Source organism: Ursus maritimus, unplaced genomic scaffold, assembly GCF_017311325.1.
Source record: "Ursus maritimus isolate PB19 unplaced genomic scaffold, ASM1731132v1 scaffold_4, whole genome shotgun sequence".
NCBI classification, from domain to species: domain Eukaryota; kingdom Metazoa; phylum Chordata; class Mammalia; order Carnivora; family Ursidae; genus Ursus; species Ursus maritimus.
In genome coordinates this window covers 83,505,500-83,523,588 of record NW_024426552.1, presented here as the reverse complement: position 1 = coordinate 83,523,588, position 18,089 = coordinate 83,505,500, and the positions used below count along the sequence as shown (strand labels likewise).

At 41.8% G+C, this 18,089-nt stretch overlaps 1 protein-coding gene across 3 annotated transcripts in view; it reads right to left on the bottom strand.

The window, feature by feature from the left end:
• Positions 1 to 18,089, bottom strand: part of GNB4 (G protein subunit beta 4) — a 55,353-nt gene that overhangs the window by 28,187 nt on the left and 9,077 nt on the right. For 2 of the 3 annotated variants that reach the window (XM_040621576.1, XM_040621579.1), the window contains exon 2: positions 1,449 to 1,546. In XM_040621576.1, the coding sequence (XP_040477510.1) occupies positions 1,449 to 1,505 (57 nt within the window). In that variant the 5' untranslated portion in view covers positions 1,506 to 1,546. Of the gene's footprint in view, positions 1 to 1,448; positions 1,547 to 16,386; positions 16,435 to 18,089 lie in introns of all 3 variants that reach the window. The other variant, XM_040621577.1, reaches the window with a different exon arrangement.

Genomic DNA, 18,089 nt, shown 5'->3' with positions numbered 1-18,089 from the left:
AGAAGCCAAAGACAAATACCATATGATCTCATGTATATGTAATCCAAAAAAAAAAAAAAAAAAAATCCAAGCTCATACAGAACTTTTTTTTTTTTTAATGACACAGTCATGTGACCATGTGCTTAGCCAGTCAGTCCTGTTCAGCTCTGGAGTAAGTGACAGAAAGCAGAGACGGCAGAGAATCCATTCTGGTGCTGGCAACAACATCTACTTCAGAGATTATTCTGTGAAGCCTTCTCTCCTCATCCCGGGCAAAATAAATCCCTCCTTTGTTTCCACAACTTTGTCGGACACCTAAACTATCAAACTCAGAGTCCTCATTCATCCAAATCATCCACTTCCTTGAGTTCCTGGCAGTGAGATTCGGTCAGGATTTAATCCAATCAGAATCAACATTTTCTTGGTGAGTGTTCTTCAGCCGTCGCGCTGCTTCCTCCTGCTCCTTTCCTCTCTCTTCTCGTAATATCCTTGTACAGATCTGTGCTCGATCCTTTCTTCCGATTCTTCACTCACCCCATCAGAGGGGTTCTGAACCAGCCCTCGCAGAGGTTCACGGCCGGGGGGCTGGGGGGACATGTAGGGGTTGTGGGGGGGCCAGCGGCGTTCCGAGTCCTTAGGGATTCTCCTGGCTTTGCGCTGAAGTTCTTCAGGTCTCTCCCTTACTGTTTCCGTCCTTGCTGTCTCCGAAGTAAGCAGGCAGAGCCAGGCTACAATTCAGTCTCTTCCCTCGACCCCGCTCACCGAGAGGCTTCCGACACACGAAGAAATACACACGTGCCATCTTTCACGGCATGCGAGCTTCCTTGATATTCCTCCGTCCAGGCAAACCGGTTTCCACTGTTCCAGAGGATTACTGGTGTTTTTACTGAGGAATACTACCCACTTGGCAGAAGCCCTCCCTCTGAGCCTTCCCACACCCTGACGCATCACTCTGATTTGTGACGCGAAGCTCTAAGTGTCTTCTGATTTTGTTGTCAGATGGAACTTGTATTTAAGTTCTTTGCTGTTTTGAGTTGATTTCCAAGAGTAAAAGATGACAGACGTGTCTTTATTATGCCACTAATAACTTTTAATGTTTTTCTGCAATCTACTATTTTAGAGATTCGTATTTTCCTAGGGTATCACAATGTGGTAACATCTGCCTCATCACATTGCACCAAAAACCAAACTATGATTCCAAGTGTGTGACTAAGAGGATTAGGTTTGTCTTTCAGCAGGAATTACATATAGAAAATTAACTTCTCAGGGACACAGAGGTCGTAAGTCCACACAGATATTTGTTAGGAATGCTTTTTAGAGAGTACTTTTGAGGTAGGATAAAACCAAATTGACACTTCAAGACTGATACATTTAATATATGTAGACTGATGCAGTAACGAACACATCTCATTCATTGCTGGTACTAAATAAAAGTGTTAACACTCCAAAACTAGAAACTTTGTTCTTACCTGGATCTGATTCCGCAGCTGTTCGGCCTCCTGCCTCAACTGCTCCAGTTCACTCATCCTTCCACGTGTTTGCCTCGGAAATTAGCAAGTGAAAGCAACTGTAAAAAAAAAAAAAACAGAGCAAGCTGAATTCAGTTCTCCATTTCCATATCAATCTACTTTTTAAACTACTGACCTAGAGTTTCTTTTTGATTCTTCTGAAACTCAACTGAGCTAGCAATTCCAAGTTCCATAACAGCCGACTTAGTAAGTACAGATCGAGATTAATGGTCTGATAAAGAAGGCGATCCGAGGATGGAAAAGAAATCTTGAGTCGTAATATTCAAGACTAAATTACAGACTGTTAGTATTAGAATGCAGCCCAGTGAGAAATACTTTACAATACTTCAGAGAGCACCCATAATATCTATTTATTCCCCATTTAGATGTCTAATGGGCACCAGAGTTCATACCTCAAAGCTGAACCCCACTCCACCCCCAGGTCTTCCCTGTCTCAGTAAATGGAAATTCAGTCCTGTCAACCCTTCAAGCCCAACACCCGGGAGTCAATCTTATGTTTTTCACACCCCACATGCAATCCATCAGCAAAGCCTGCCAGTTCTTCCTTCAGAAAATTATCTAGGATCTGATCAACCCCGATTACCTCCACTCTGCCTACCTTGAGCCACCACCATCTCTCACCTGGTCTCCTCTCTACTGCTCTTGACCACGCCCCAGTCTATCCTAAATACAGCAACAGAGTCATCCTTTCTTAAAACACCAGTCTTTCTTCTCCTTTAAATCCTACAAAGTTTTCCACTCCCATTCAGAGGAAAACCTAACTCTATCTTGACCTCCAGAGCCCTACCCAATCTCTTACGCACACCCCTCTGACCTTATCGATCAAGCTATCCCTCGCTATGCTCCAGCCACTCCAAAGACTTCGATGTCCTTTGAACACGCTAAATAGGATCTAGTCTCAGTGTCTTTATACTTGCTCTTCCCCCGACCTGAAATGCTCTTATCCCTGTTATTTTCATTGCTTGCTGACTTTTGCTCAAATGGTACCTCCTCAGAGGGACGTTTGCTGACAGCCCATATGCACCCACCTGACCTGTAAGGCCACATGAGGACTCACCACCATCTAGCGTGTTGCTTACTTGTTGTTGGTTTCCTCCTGGTGAATGTAAGCTCCTTGCGGCAGGGACTTTGTTCGGTTTATTTTTTAGCTACATCCCTAGCACCTAGGCACTTCTCCAGTAAATAAACTAATCTGAAATAGCTTAATAAAGGAAAAAAAATTTTAAGGATTTAGGATGAATCATAGAACCCAAAGGCAGGGATATCACCACCTCAGGAAGAAACCAAAGCTGAAAACTGGTAGTATTGTCTACCTGAACTTCCTGTTTCTCTTTCTATTTGTTGTTCTTCTTTCTACGAAATAACTTTTTCTGCTTCTCCAAGCAGAAGACCCAGATTGTATTTCCTCAGGTCAAAATTAAGAGACCCAAAGGACTACCCCCATCTCCAAATTCCCATAAGAGAAACTCTGATTCCCATAAGAGAGACTGTTTCTGGTGTCATCCGTCATTCACTTCAACTGTAGTACAAGTATCTGTTTATTAGGGTTAACTTTATTTTGTCAGAATAATAAGTTAATCTGTTAGGATTGCTTGGAATGGCATTAAACTATGAAGTAAGAAGAACTGACATCATTCTAATAGTCCATGTTCAATTTACTACTATGATATAGCTCTCCATTTATCTAAACTTCCAACAAATTTTGATAATTATAAGGCTTAACCATTTCTTGACGAAGTTCTGTTTAACAATTTAGTATGTTCCTTAGAGAGTACCAGACTGGTTAGATTACAGCCAATCTGGAATATGATTGTGCCTAACTGAAGATAAGGAGCATTCGAGTTCTTTAAATTCACAACCTTAATTACCCTTGCTGAACCATACTGAGGATATCACTGGCCCCCAAATCCTAAAAACTCTGGTTCTGATGTTTCTTTATTTTCTGAGTTCCAAAAAAATCCTGGGCATGCCAAGCTGGTGTCAAGCTCTACTGAGCCGCTAAGGTACTAAAAAGGAGTATCAAGGGACCCTCACAGATCTCACTAGTTTCAGGGTGTTCAAAGCCACCACTTCCCCCCACTACTGCCTTCCCACCCCAACAGCCAGCCACGTACAACTGCCTCTTTAAAGCGGAGCTTATCGGCAGCTGTAAGCAGAAAGAGGGGTCCCCGAAAAAGACCAATAGACATACTATCTTGAAAAGTCATTTCAGGTCCCCAGACATCTTGGGAAAAAATGTAAAACAAACAGCCACGATCAGGCCATCAGGCCGGGAGACTGACCGGACCCACACTCTCAACTTACCTTCGCCGATCAAATCCCTTTGAGCACTCACACCAGGCCAACTGGAGCCAGAGAATTAACAATGCTGGCCTCTGCTTTTGCAGCTCCTCGTGACTCTGACCTGGACTCCGTCTTCTAACTTAGGACGACTTTTGCCTCACCTCCATGCGGTATTCCCCATTGCCCAAGCCCCTTCATGAATACATCTGCACCCTTAGCTTAAAAGGTCCCCAAATTTTGTCCTTCTGGGAGACACTGATTTGGGGAGGGGGGACCCACTGTTCTCCTTTACTTATTGCAAGTAAAACCCTTCCTTTTCCTTTTCTTTGGCTAGGTTGTGTCTTTTGGCTCAACACTCACCAAGAGGCAAACCCAGTTTCAGGTCACATGGCTAGCAAGAGCCACTCAGGCTATGGTAGGATCTGTACAAGTGGAGGAGATTTTCCAACCTGCACGCCCAAAAGGATGGAGTACCATGAACAGAAATGGCAAATAGAAAGCAGTTTCCGCCTCACTGCCACTCTATGGATGCGTTACTTTGGGGACAGGCCATGGGCCCTGAATACCCCTATACATTTTTCCTGGATGTGCCAAATATAAGGCCTTAAGCACTTTCACCTGGGCCATTTCTGAGACATGTATTTGGAGCAAGCAACCTTGAGGGATGAGACCATGTCTCCCCGCCGGGACAGAGCAGGCTTGCTTCCACTTACTCTGAAAGTGCTAAGTTCCCCAGGGTCAGTGTTTCTGGGCACTGGACACAAACCCAGTGTCTGTGCGGCATCTATCTAGGGCCCCCTGTGTTAACCCCACAGGAATTGAGGAACATGGGGGAATCAGCACAAATCAACACCAGGACAGGCTACTTCCTGTGCTGTAATAAAGTCCTCGGTCTCTGACCAAGGAGTCTCACGTCTTCTGCTAGCATCCATGAAACAGTAACAGGCTAATTTACTAGCATGTAAGTAGTTAAAATCCCAGACACTTTGAAGTCCTTGAAGGAGAAGGTTGATAAGAGAGATGAGTTCAATGTGAAATATCGCAAGTTTGTGGTACATCTCTCCTTTTTATGGAGATAAAATTGACCTATAACATTGTGTTAGTTACTCTGTAAGTTTTAGTTACAGAATGTGATTTGACATTTATATATTACAATATGATTACCAAAGAGTTAACTATCCCATCACACAATTACCCTCTCCTCTCTGTAGAGAGAACACTTAGGATCTAGTCTCTCAGCAACTTTGAAGCATACACTACCGTGCAGCTGACTGTCATCACTGTGCCCCGCAGATCTCCAGAACTCGTTCACCCTCTACCTGCAAATGCACTTCCCTTCTTAAACAGGTGAGATTCCAGGTCTAGCACTTCACCCACAATTTTGCCAGCACCCTAGTTTCCCAACCATTTTATGCTATCATACGCAACAGACAAAAACCACAACCTTGTATGAACCCAACCACCTACTTTCTTTTGGCCAGTACTCAAGCGACCAAACACTGACCAAAAGAGTCAAACAGGGAGTATTAGTTATACTGCAAAGTTACTTCACGCATCTCAACTGGGCCCTCAAAACCACCCGGCAACCCTACACAGCTTTTTACTCATCACTTCCACTCTTACTATCAACTATGTCAGTTCCTTTGAACTCTTTAAGCTTCTGACCTTTCACACCCCCTCTTACAGATGAGCTTGCCTTCTACATCAGAGAAAACAGAAGCCATCAGACATGAACTCTTTCAATTTTCTACGACTAGATATATAAAACTATACAAACATAACGGACTCATCACATTCTCCTTTCCCTCTATTAAGAATAGAGGAACTGACTTTTCTGTCATTTGGTCCAATTCCTCCACCTATGCTTTAAATCCTATCTACCGTCTTTTCAGTAATCTTACACTTCTAATTATCTCTTCTAGAACATTCGAGCTCTCATTTTCCTCATTGTTTTAGTCTTTTGGGAAAAATTTCAAACACAGAGAAAGGTAGAGAAATCAGTATAATGGACACCCACAATACCCACCATGTGATTTACAAATTGTTAATATTATTGTTGTATTTGCTTCTTGTTTTTGCTGAAGTATTTTCATTTCTTTTTTTTTTTTAAGATTTTATTTATTTGAGAGAAACAGACACACACACACACACAATACAAGCGGGGGCGGGGGGTAGGAGGTGAGGGAGAAGCAGGGAGCCCAACAACACAGGGCTCGATCCCAAGACCCTGAGAGATCATGACCTGAACTGAAGGCAGACGCTTAACCGACTGAGCCACCAAGGAGCCCCAATTTGCTGAAGTATTTTAAAATCAATCACAGACATCAAGACATTCCACTCTGAAATATGTCAGCATACATCTCCAAAAATATTAGGACACTTATCTATTAAACTGTAATGCCATTAATAGATCTACCAAAATTAACAGTAATTATTCAGGAGCTAATATACCTAGTCCATTTTCAAATTTCCCCAATTACTCTACCAATGTCTTTTTACATCTGATTTATTCAAATTAGGATCTAATTACGGACTACATAATACACTTGGTTATGTCTCCTGAGTCTCTCCATCTAGAAGTATCCACTGCCTGCTTTATTACCGCTAGAATGCTGACTTACTGGACAGAATGAACCACTTGTCCTATAGAATGTTCCACATTTTGTTTACTTCCTTAGGGTAACTTGTTTATCCTCTACACTGCCAGTAAACCGTAAGTTAGGTCTACAGATTAGATGATAGTCAAGTTCAACGTGTCTGGCAGGAATACTTCTAGGTAACACAGCAACCTTCATAGTGTAATGAATCTGAACAAATCATCTTTGTTTACGCACTATTTGTAAAGCTAAGATTGGTCAGGGTATTCAGGGGTTAACAGTTCAGTCTATTGTAAAGTTGTAATTCCTCACTTTCATCTGCCAAACCACCACGGGTGGGTAACCTTTCACTTTCAACTGGATGCCTTCTATCAGGGTTAAACATGCTCAAGTCTCTCCCTTAAAAGACACAGAGAGACAGACAGACAGACAGACAATGCCTTGATTCCACATTTCACCATCATGGACCCTCCTTTTTCTATCCTTCATTATGAACCCTCAAATAGAGCAGCCTACACATGACCCCTTTTCTTCACATGAAATTCTGAATTCTCAAGCCTCACTCCTGTCCAGCCACCTTCCACTAAGTTGAACCGGGCACCATGGAAAAGGAGGGGCTGTCAGAAAGCACGGGTCTCAGAAAGGTTTCTTTTTTTTTTTTTTAAGATTTTATTTATTTATTTGACAGAGACAGCCAGCGAGAGAGGGAACACAAGCAGGGGGAGTGGGAGAGGAAGAAGCAGGCTCATAGCGGAGGAGCCTGATGTGGGGCTTGATCCCATAACTCTGGGATCACGCCCTGAGCAGAAGGCAGATGCCTAACGACTGCGCCACCCAGGCGCCCCTGAGAAAGGTTTCTAGTGGCAAAATCAGAGCCCTTGTGATGCTTGTACCAACTGAAAGGTAGCAGACTATGCCACTGCAAAGACGGCCTAAGGATGTGGCATAGGATTATTCAGAGAAACAGCAAGACACAGGAGAGACTGAAAACAAGAGAAGTTACTCCTCTGAAATGGAAATTTACATTTATAAAGAAAATCTCCATTTGTAAGGGTGTCTCCCTCTCTGTTCTAGGAAGGAAAGGACTCTAAATCACCAGAGAATCTTAACCAATGGAGAATGCTCGGATTTAAATCTGCACAACAAACCTTACCTTTGTTTACCCTTGCCTTTCCTGATAACCTCCCAGGACTGGGCCCCCTCCCCACCCCCACTCACTCCCAGAGGCACACTTTCTTCTTTCTTTAGCTGAAGACCATATTTAAGCTGGTGCCCGGGGCTACCTTAGGGAGTTATACATTTTCCCCCCGGGGAATCTCCCACGTATTACCTGAGGAATACACGGTCATAAACTTTTCTCCTTTCCTTTTATTGCAGGGTGTCAGCCAAGAACTCAGAAGAGTAAAGGGAAAATCATTATTTCTCCCCTACAGAGACAACAGCAAACTTTCTCTGGATGCTTGAAAAGAAATCTTAAAGCTGCCTTCCCCCACCTTCCATTAGCTACTGCGAAAGGAAGAACTAGTTTTTCACTCTTTAAGAAAAACTTATTGGTTCTGTCACTAAGGAGAAAGAATATTTTGATTACACACTTTCTGGTGATCTTTTCTACCCACCTGACAATTACTGGATTGCTGAGAATACCAATAAGGAGCACATTATAGACTAGATTATAAACAACTTCCGTACAAGCCTAGAGGCTGACTAGGGTAAACTGAGGCCACAAGATACCCCCAAGGTGAAACCTATAAGATAAATCCTATGATGTTTTGAAGGTCTACAGGAGATCTAACGAAGTGGCCAATCAATGTACTGACATGGTCTGTGTATGTAACGCAGCTATGAAAGCTCTGAATTCTTGAGGATACTGTTGCATGAGGTACAGTTTAGTAAGTCGCTCCCCCAACCCGCAGATCTAAAGCACGCTCCAATTCAGAGAAGTGAGGTCCTCCAGGGGCACATATTTGACTAGGGCAACAGGAGGCATCCAACTACTTGCCCTCCTGCAGGTCCTTTACATCCACAGTAATACAGAACAAAAACCAGGGAAACGGCAAAATAGTTCATAAAACTTTGTAAATTCAATGTGGGGGGGGGGCATATGAAAATAATGGCAGGAGAAAGAAAACCAGTAAGATAAACGGTCATCCACCACTGAAGAAATTCTCCATTGGGTAGAGCCAGGTGAACTGCCACATAAATTAACTCCAAACCGTCCTGAAGGTTTAAGGTGATCAAGAACCCAACCCCAGAAGGGAGTAAACCAAAACAGTCTCTCACTGATCAGACTTTACCTGAATTAATGACTACAAAAGGAAGCGATGTTAGGCAGAAATTAAGGTTTCCATCTACACTGGTCATATGGCTAACAGAAAATGGAGGAGGATTTCTGCGAACTCAGACATAAAGCCGAAGGCAAAGAGACATCAATTACGCTTTTTTTTTTTTCTTAGAGCTTTCAACATATGGTAAGAGAATCAACCTCAAGGCTTACTAAATAGCCCCATGGTCGGCTGCATTCACACCCCCCCCCCAACATACTGTGGACACTGATTCTTACAATTACAAGAAGGCTGAGAAGAGAAAAGGTCAGCTAGAAGGGCTAGCTAATATTTAGATGTATAACGAGAAGAGTTTCTCTTCTATGGGGGGGGAGGGGTGCTAGGGGCAACCAAGCCACAGACAGGGAAAAGATAGTTACAAGCTAAAATTAAGATAAAGGATTAGCATCTGGAGTTTAAAAACAATTCCTCCAAACTAATAAAAAAGACCAATGATCTAACTGAAAAATGTTCATAGATATGAATCAGCAAACCACAGCAGGTACAACTACAGAAGCTAATATACAAATGAAAAGGTATTCAACCTCAATAATCAGGGCAATGCAATAAGAATTTCATACCTATCAGATCGATCAAACTGCATCTCAACCAAGAATCAGCAAGGTTGGGGCGCCTGGTTGGCTTAGTCGGGGTAAGGCGTGTGACTCTTAATCTCGAGGTCATGAGTTCAAGCCCCACATTGGGTATAGAGATTAAATTAAAAAGGAAAAAAAAAAAAAGAATTGGCAAGGTTGGGGTAAGTGGTAACTCATTTTGGTTGGAAAGCAACTTGGCCAATATCTAACAAAGGCGATGATACCTCTATGTTTCAATATGACAATTCCATTTCTGGGGGCGCCTGGCTGGCTCAGTTGGTAAGACATGCCACTCTTGATCTTGGAGTCATGAGTTCAAGTTCTACATGGGGTATACAGATTACTTAAATAAAACTTTTAAAAAATTTATTAAAGAAAAAAAAAGATTTAATTCCATTTCTGGGTATATAAGCCCTAAAGGAAACTCAAGTACATGTGCTCATGTGCTCAAGAGCTGGGTTCATATAGGGGCGCCTGGGTGGATCAGTTGTTAAGCATCTGCCTTTGGCTCAGGGCGTGATCTCAGCATTCTGGGATCGAGCCCCACATCAGGTTCCTCCCCTGGGAGCCCGCTTCTCCCTCTCCCACTCTCCCTGCTTGTGTTCCCTCTCTCGCTGGCTGTCTCTCTCAAATAAATAAATAAAATCTTAAAAAAAAAAAAAAAAGCTGGGTTCATATAGTACTACTTGTAAGAGCAATAAACCGAACACTAATGCCCACCAACAGAATGGATAACTGTAGTGTTTTCATGTTGAATTATTGTATCACAATGAAAACAAATGAACTACAGATATAGACAATGTAGACTAATCTGAACAATAATATGGGGGGGGGGGTGGAACAAGTTCCAGAAGACACATACCAGCATAATACTCTTTTTATGAAACTCAAAAACAACTAAGACTATTTAGGAATGCACACATATCTAATAAAAGGTTTTTGAAGGGAATGATAAAACAGTACAAGGGAGAAACACACAAGTACAATAGTTGCAAATAATTGTTAATTTTCAAATTCCTGAGTTGGGTATTTGCTTTACAGGTGTTTATGTTACCAATAAGCAAGTAAATATAAATATATAAAAGTGAGTCACCCTCTCTCACTGTCTCTGTCAAATAAATAAAATCTTAAAAAAAAAAGTGAGTCATACATGGATCCACAATAAATATATTTATAGTTAATCCAACTCTTGTACTAAATTAAACAAGGAGACCATTAGGACTGAGGCGGTTCGAATACCTTAGCAAACTATGTAAGCAAACCCAAACCTAAGCCTGTAAAACCCAAGGACAACCAATCACAGTCAACTAGGCTTTCCAAATAAGGCAACCACAGGGCTAGAGCTAATCAAATAATTCCCTTGCTTTGCTTCCTTCTCTATAAAAATCTTGCCCCTACCTATGCCCAACCTGAATTGATTTTTGCTAAAACAAAAACAAAAAACAACTTAAAATGTTCAATATGCCTCAGTTTACCTCTTAACACACCTGAAGTCCACTGGGAACCATAAAATAAGTGGAATGAGATAAAAATAAAGACAAAAAGAAGCTGAGGCCAAGGGGAGCCTGGGTGGCTCAGCCGTTAAGCGTCTGCCTGCAGCTCAGGTCATGATCCCAGGGTCCTGGGATCCAGCCCCGAATCGGGCTCCCTGCTGAGTGGGAAGCCCACTTCTCCCTCTCCCACGCCCCTTGCTTGTGTTCCCTCTCTGTCAAATAAATAAAATCTTAAAGAAAAAAAACCAAACAAACCAACCCTGAGGCTCAGACAGGTTAAATAACTTGCCTGAGACTGGAAGCACAGATGGGAACTGAATCTGAGTGTGTGTGCACCTCTGGAACCCAGGATCTCAACCACCCTGCCACACTACCTCTTTTCAAAGGGCAGCTCATTAGACTTCTCTGCTGAATCTGACCAATGATAGTCCCTCCTTATTCACTTTATTGCTATGGCTTTCACACCCCAACCTCCTAGGTCCTCCTTGTACTTCACAGACTATTGTTTTCTCTGGGTTTTTTGCTGTCTCCCCCCAACCCCATTCATTTCTTACTTGTGTTTGCCAGGATCTATCTTCAGCCAGATAGTTAAGACACTTTCCTCCTGGGAGGAAGGAAAGATAAAGGAATACAAGATACATATGAGCCATCTCTACATTCCTTTACCAAAACACAAAACAAAAAACAAAAAAACCCACAACAACCACAGGGGGGCAGTGCCCGGCTGGCTTAGCTGGTGGACCGTGCGACTCTCACGGTCATGAGTTCAAGCCCCACGTTGGGTGTAGAGGTTACTTAAAATCTTAAAATTGTTTTTAAAATTATACATAAGAAAAAAAACACAACCAAGAACAAAACACACAAGCAAAAAACATCAGAAGGGTACAGTGTAATTGTCAAGAAATTTCACCAATGGTGATTTTTACTCTAGGTCAAATTGGAGCTATTCATCACAATCTCTGAAGTGGTATTGAAACGGAAGACGAAAGCAATTTTAAACTAATAATTTAATAGAAATTAGTTTAATATCAGCACAGTGTCTTTCAGTTACCATAACTTGACTAAGTTCTTTTTCAACATGAATGATTCATTTAACACAATTGAAATTATTATATAATGAAAGCATTGTAAGCTGAGAAGCAGCATATTAGTTATCTTTTAAAAAGTTCAGCTGTGCCAGTTACACATATAAAAAAGTGCCAATGAGCCACTGTATCCACACGAATTAAAAAAATACAGTTGCATAATTCAGCTTCTCTACTTCTTAAAATGTCCACAGAAATTTTACCAAAGCAAGGCATTATGTAGGCTGTACAATTATACTGCTGTGTTAGTGAACAGGCAATTTCATCTATATGCGACAAGGAAATGGGATATTTCTTAGCTACTAATAATTTAATACTGATCACGAAAGCTTGCAAGGCATGAAAAGAATATTTTAAGTTGTAAATTTAGGCATAAAACTACTTTTGCTTCCTGATGTCATCAGAAAAATTCAAGTTTGTTACTGGAATCCCTAATGTTCTACGTTTCTCTTTGCCATCTTTGTTAATTTCTATACTTTGTGAAATAAAAAAAAAAAAAAAAAAAAAAAAACCAAACCCAACTGCAAGTCCATAATGCATTAGGTATTTAAAGTTTTTACGATCATTCTTAGCATGGAACTTAAAAGCACACTTGCCTATCCACCCCAAGTACTCCATTTACAGATATCCCCATGTGGCTTTCACAAGAAGTTAGCTAAAAACATAGGGCAGCAGGGGGCGAATGGAGGAGACAGAAAAATGGGCAGCAGGGGGCGAATGGAGGAGACAGAAAAATAGAAGTTGGAGCTGCTCGAAGGGCAGCATAGGCATTCAGGTTTCTTTCTTTCTCATCCCCTTGAACACTTAAATGCCCCAAGTAAAAAAATTCTGCCTCTTGTGAACCACAGGCATGTCCGTGTTCCAGAAAATACATAAGGTGCTGTTTCTTCATTCTGTTCCCCTTCACCTAACTGGTATGTTGTGGCCTGGTTCATTCTTTCACCAAACATTTACCGAATGCCCATCATACGCAAAGACCTGAGGCTACACGTGAAAGGGACAGGCCCAGCTCCCCAGCTCACGGTCAAGGAGGAAAACAGACATATAAGATACTCACATAGGTCCATAATCCCACTATCCGAAGCCCTAGCACCACGTGTGGTTTAGATCTGGGAAGTTTTCAGATTTTAAAAAGGTCAAGGAGTATTTCTGTAGCAAAACATAAGCACATTCACAACCAGGTGGGGGAAAAACAGACTAGTTTCGTGGTAGATCAGGCCAGGCTGTGGCACGACAGGAGTCCAAATCACATAAAATTTTGCCACTAAGTGATGTATGGAAAAGCCTGCCGTTTTCATAGCATTCTGGGTCTCTGTGGAGAGATTATGGACCTGTAATGCGTAAGAGGAAGATTACGTGGCACAAAGTCAGGACAAGCCCAGAACAGAGGCATTAGTAGGAGTCAGTGAACCAAGGGATGGCACTCACTGAGCACTTCTGTGCCATGCACTTTGCAGAACTCTTCTCGGGAACTCATCTAATGGCCGCAAATCGACCTCAGAAGGTACGGGCTAATAGGATCCCCATGCCACAGGCGAGGGAACTACAGGTTACAGAGGTTACCGCACTTACCTGAGTTCATAGAACCTAAGAGAGTGCTGACTCACCCCCAGTATCCTTCCTGCGTGACCCCAGAAATTGCTCGCCTGCGTACACAGGCCGGTATCTACATCCGGATCAATATACAATGCAAAACACTTTCAACAAAAAGAAAAATACAATGATTACCAGAAAGAAATGTTTTCATGGCCTCAGCATCCCAGTTATGCTGCCGCGTAACCCCTTGTTGGTAACCCCTGTGCTCTCTCCGTAACTCCTTGAGAAGCGCTGAGATTCCTACCTGTGAACTCCGGAGACGACTTCCGTCCGCCTGCAAGGAGAGTACGCTACCCCTACCCCCTGTTATATAGACCAGGACTCTCTAATGAGTGGGTAGGAGAGAAAGCATCCAATCACGTGAAGGCCTTTCTCAAACGACACCCACCTCGCGAAGACAGCAGTACCTGGCCCACCCCAGCACGCCGCCCACCCCGCCCACCCCGCCCTCTTGCCCTGACTCCTGGATTGAAGCACTGCTGATTACTGCTATAGCCTTCAGGTGTGGAAGGGAAGAAGCATGGCTCATAACCACCAATTCAACTAATAACCTCATCAGGGGTTCTCAAAGTGTGGGGACCAGGGGCAGCAGCAGCATCACTGAGGAATTGCTAGAAACGCACACGTTTAGGCCCTTTCCCAGGCCTAAACAGCAAACTCTGAGCATGGAGCCCAGCGATCAGTGCTTAACAAGCACCCTAATTCCGGTGCCTCCTACAGTCTGAGAAACACATAGGAAACAAATCTAAAACCATTTCATTGAGGGAATGTTCAAGAATGTGTGTTGATTTAGGGGCACCTGGGTGGCTCAGTTGGTTAAGCGTCTGCCTCCGGCTCAGGTCATGACTGGGGTCATGAGATTGAGCCCCGGCTCAGCAGAGTTGGGGTCTCCCTCTCCTTCTGCCCCTCCCCCTGCTCGTGTGTGCACACACTTGCGCTCTTTCTCAAATAAAATCTTAAAAAAAAAAGTGTGTGTGTTCATGGGGTGCCTGGCTGGCCCAGTTGTTAGAGCACACAACTCCTGATTTCGGAGTTGAGTTCAAGGCCCACGTTGGGTGTAGAGATTACTTACAATCTTAAAAAAAAAATGTGTGTTTATGCATTAAGAAGTTCCTAAAAAGACTGAGGCGCCTGGGTGGCTCAGTGGGTTAAGCATCTAACTCCTGATTTTGGCTTAGGTCATGATCTTGGGGTTGTGGGATTGGGGCTCTGCACTCAGCATGGAGTCCACTTGAGATTCTCTCCCTGTCCTTCCCCTCTGACTCTTTAAAATAAATAAATAAATCTTTTTTTTTTTTTTTAAAGTTCTGGGGCACCTGGTGGCTCAGCATCAGGCTCCCTGCTCAGCAGGGAGTCTGCTTCTCCCTCTCCCTCTGCCCCTCCCTGCTGCTTGTGCTCTCCGGCTCGCTCTCAATAAATAAAATCTTAAAAAATAGGTTCCTAAAAACAACTAAATGGCATTTATATTATCTTTCTGGTCAAACAAAACTTCTAAATACTTTAAAAAATAAAGATAGTAGTTGGAATACATGATTTCAGAAAAAAATCATTCCCGTTCCTATCAGCTTTTAAATAGGGCAGAATTATTTCCCATATCTGAATTGTGAAAATTTTTTGAATTTTTTTCCTGAGGAATGCCTTCAGAATGGGAAAAGAGAAAAAAGAGACGCTCCCCATATAAATTTCCTATTTCTCAAACACAACTTAAAAACGTTTTTACAAAGAAATCATCAACGATTTCTTGATGTATTTCAGGTGTTATCTTCCTTCAAGGGAAACAATGCATCTGGCAAAAACTTGAATTTTTTTGGCAGCCATCACCTTCTTTAAAAGAATCTGTATTTGGTCTTGCTTTTACTCTTTAAGAAATGTAAGAATGAAATAAATTCAAGAGTTGAAAGAACAGCTTAGGAATCAGCTATCTTCTATCAGGAAATACCCAGGACACCTGAAAAGAGAGATACTTGAAAACAAGTTTTTAATTTAAGGCTTAAATGCATTAATCTTTGTTAAAGTAGTGAAGCATGTGAGAAAATACCTGCCAATAGTGTTTCAAGTATCTCCGGAGTTAACTAAGAAAGGGACTTAGATTCTCAACTGCCAAAAGTAGCTCTTACTACCTTTCTTTTCTTTTTCTTTTTTTTTTTTTTAAGAACTTGTGATTTACTTTTGTTAACAAGTCACAACATGATCAGTCCACACAGTCATAATCAACTAACGAGAAAACAAGCTCTTTATCCAGGTATCATAAACAGATCCACTGGGGTTGAACCGTTTGGTTAAGAATTACAGGGTCTCGGGGCGCCTGGGTGGCACAACGGTTAAGCGTCTGCCTTCGGCTCAGGGCGTGATCCCGGCGTTATGGGATCGAGCCCCACATCAGGCTCCTCTGCTATGAGCCTGCTTCTTCCTCTCCCACTCCCCCTGCTTGTGTTCCCTCTCTCGCTGGCTCTCTCTCTGTCAAATAAATAAAATCTTTAAAAAAAAAAAGAATTACAGGGTCTCTCATTGAACAGGATTTGTCATCTTGGCAGAAATCTAAACTGAGGTGGTAAATTCCGCGGCCCAATAAAATGTCACGCATAAAAGTGAAAAAAAAAAAAAAGGACAGGTATTCATTATTCATGGAATTAAAAGCAAATGGATTTTGTTTCATTCCCACACCTTTTTACATTTGTGTGTTATAAATAAAACGTGTGATAACTGTAGTGTTTTAAACTCTTTGCCATTTATAAAAGCTGAGTGTTTAATCATAAATTCTTTAGGTTTAATTTTTAAATTATAAATTGTAAAAGTATCCTTTAAACCAAGGAAAAGAAGGGAAGAACTCTTGGAGGCAAAGGCAGTAACAAAACCTAAAATTACAGTAATACCAGGTACAACACAAAAACCTGATGCAGAGCGCACCTTTTAAATGCAGAGTCCATGTGTTTCCTTTCTTTTAGTGTATCATACCTACAGAATCGGAGAGAAAATGGAAGCGTTAAGGGAAGAGGTTTAGCTTTTTTCTAGTCAACACTTGGAAAAGCTTTCAGAAAGATTTTTCTCCCTGCATTATTCCTATTATTTTTAGCTATAGTCCTAAAGTACATAAGAAATGAACACCATTCTGACCTACGGTCAATCCAAATCGTCACGTGATTCATTCTTCCACCCAACAAACATCTTTTAACGCCTGCCCCGCACCGGGTACCCACACCGACCCACCCCCATCAGAAGAGTTCATCTTCTCATGAGAAACTAGTAACAATGACCTCAGGATGTAAGGGCTGCAATAGAGCACGTATTTCAAATGTTACGTCACCAAAACCTAATGTTTCATGAGAATAAGACTGAACTTACCATACTGAGGAATTCCCTTAAACTGAAACCGTTTCTAGTGTGCTCATATTTTTAGCTGCACTACCTCTTAAAGCAACAAGTTCTATGAATTCACTGGCAGCTATGTAAAATGGCAGGGAATTTCCTTCTACTTAGTCCTAAAAGTACCTTCTCTAAGCTGAGCAGCCTCTAATTTTAGTATTTCTAAGACTCTATGACTCAGACATTAGGAAAATAAATGATTATGTAAATTACAAACCCTAACCTTCTCAGACAGTCTTTTCTCAGATGACTTCACTCAAGTATTGTTACCTCTTGGATTTTTTTGATAGGACCACGTATGGTTCATCTCTGTATCACTAAGTCACATGGTCTTAGGTCACTTTAAAGTCACATAATTTGTTTTTTTAACCAAAAACAATCCCTTCAGTTTAACAGAATTACATATTACTCTTGATTATATCTCAAAAAAATGTTTAAATGAATCCCATCACTAAAGGATGAAAATATGACAACAGCAGCTCGCAGAATTTCATCTAACAAATGTTTGTAAGGTTATAAATGTTTATAAGGCATCATGATCTAGCTTATTTGCTAATTTGGCTTCACGGGACAAAATGCGACGTGCAATTAACATATTCATGGAAAGGCAGCTACAACTTCATGTGTTCACAGCTTTAATAAAAGTAAAATATCTTTTTTCAAAAAAAGTAAGATTATCTTAAAGGTACCAATAATAAGCAGAAATAGAGTGCATCACTCAGTGTCTTTCTCCCAGTACAGATCTCATTCTTTCTAACATAAAGCCATTAATGCCTAGGCAGAAGGTGAAACTTCAGAGGTTTTACTAATTAAAAAGCAAATGCACCTACGTGGTATTGGTCTGGGATGCACAGATATCCACCAATGCTGCTTCAGGATCACACTTTATTTACCAAAATATCATAGGACTGCTTTCTTGGGTTGAAACAAACAGCTAATAAACCACACTAGCTATCTGTGATTCCACTCCATCCTCAACTCCCTCCCCCACCACTAAGGTTCGCAACAGCCGTCAGTCCAAGGGGTCTTAACTCTCCCAGGAGGGAACAGTGTTTCAGCAGCGCACACTCCCGCGCACCAACATCGCTCTTCGGCAGTGTTGAGAAACACACGCTACTGGTGATGCTTTTCTAGCCCGTCATGATGCGTCTCACCATCATCTCTAAAAACTTTACAAAGATGTTTCCTCACTGAAAATGAGCACCTAACCATGGATGAAATTTACACAGCCACATTCCTCTCCTTCT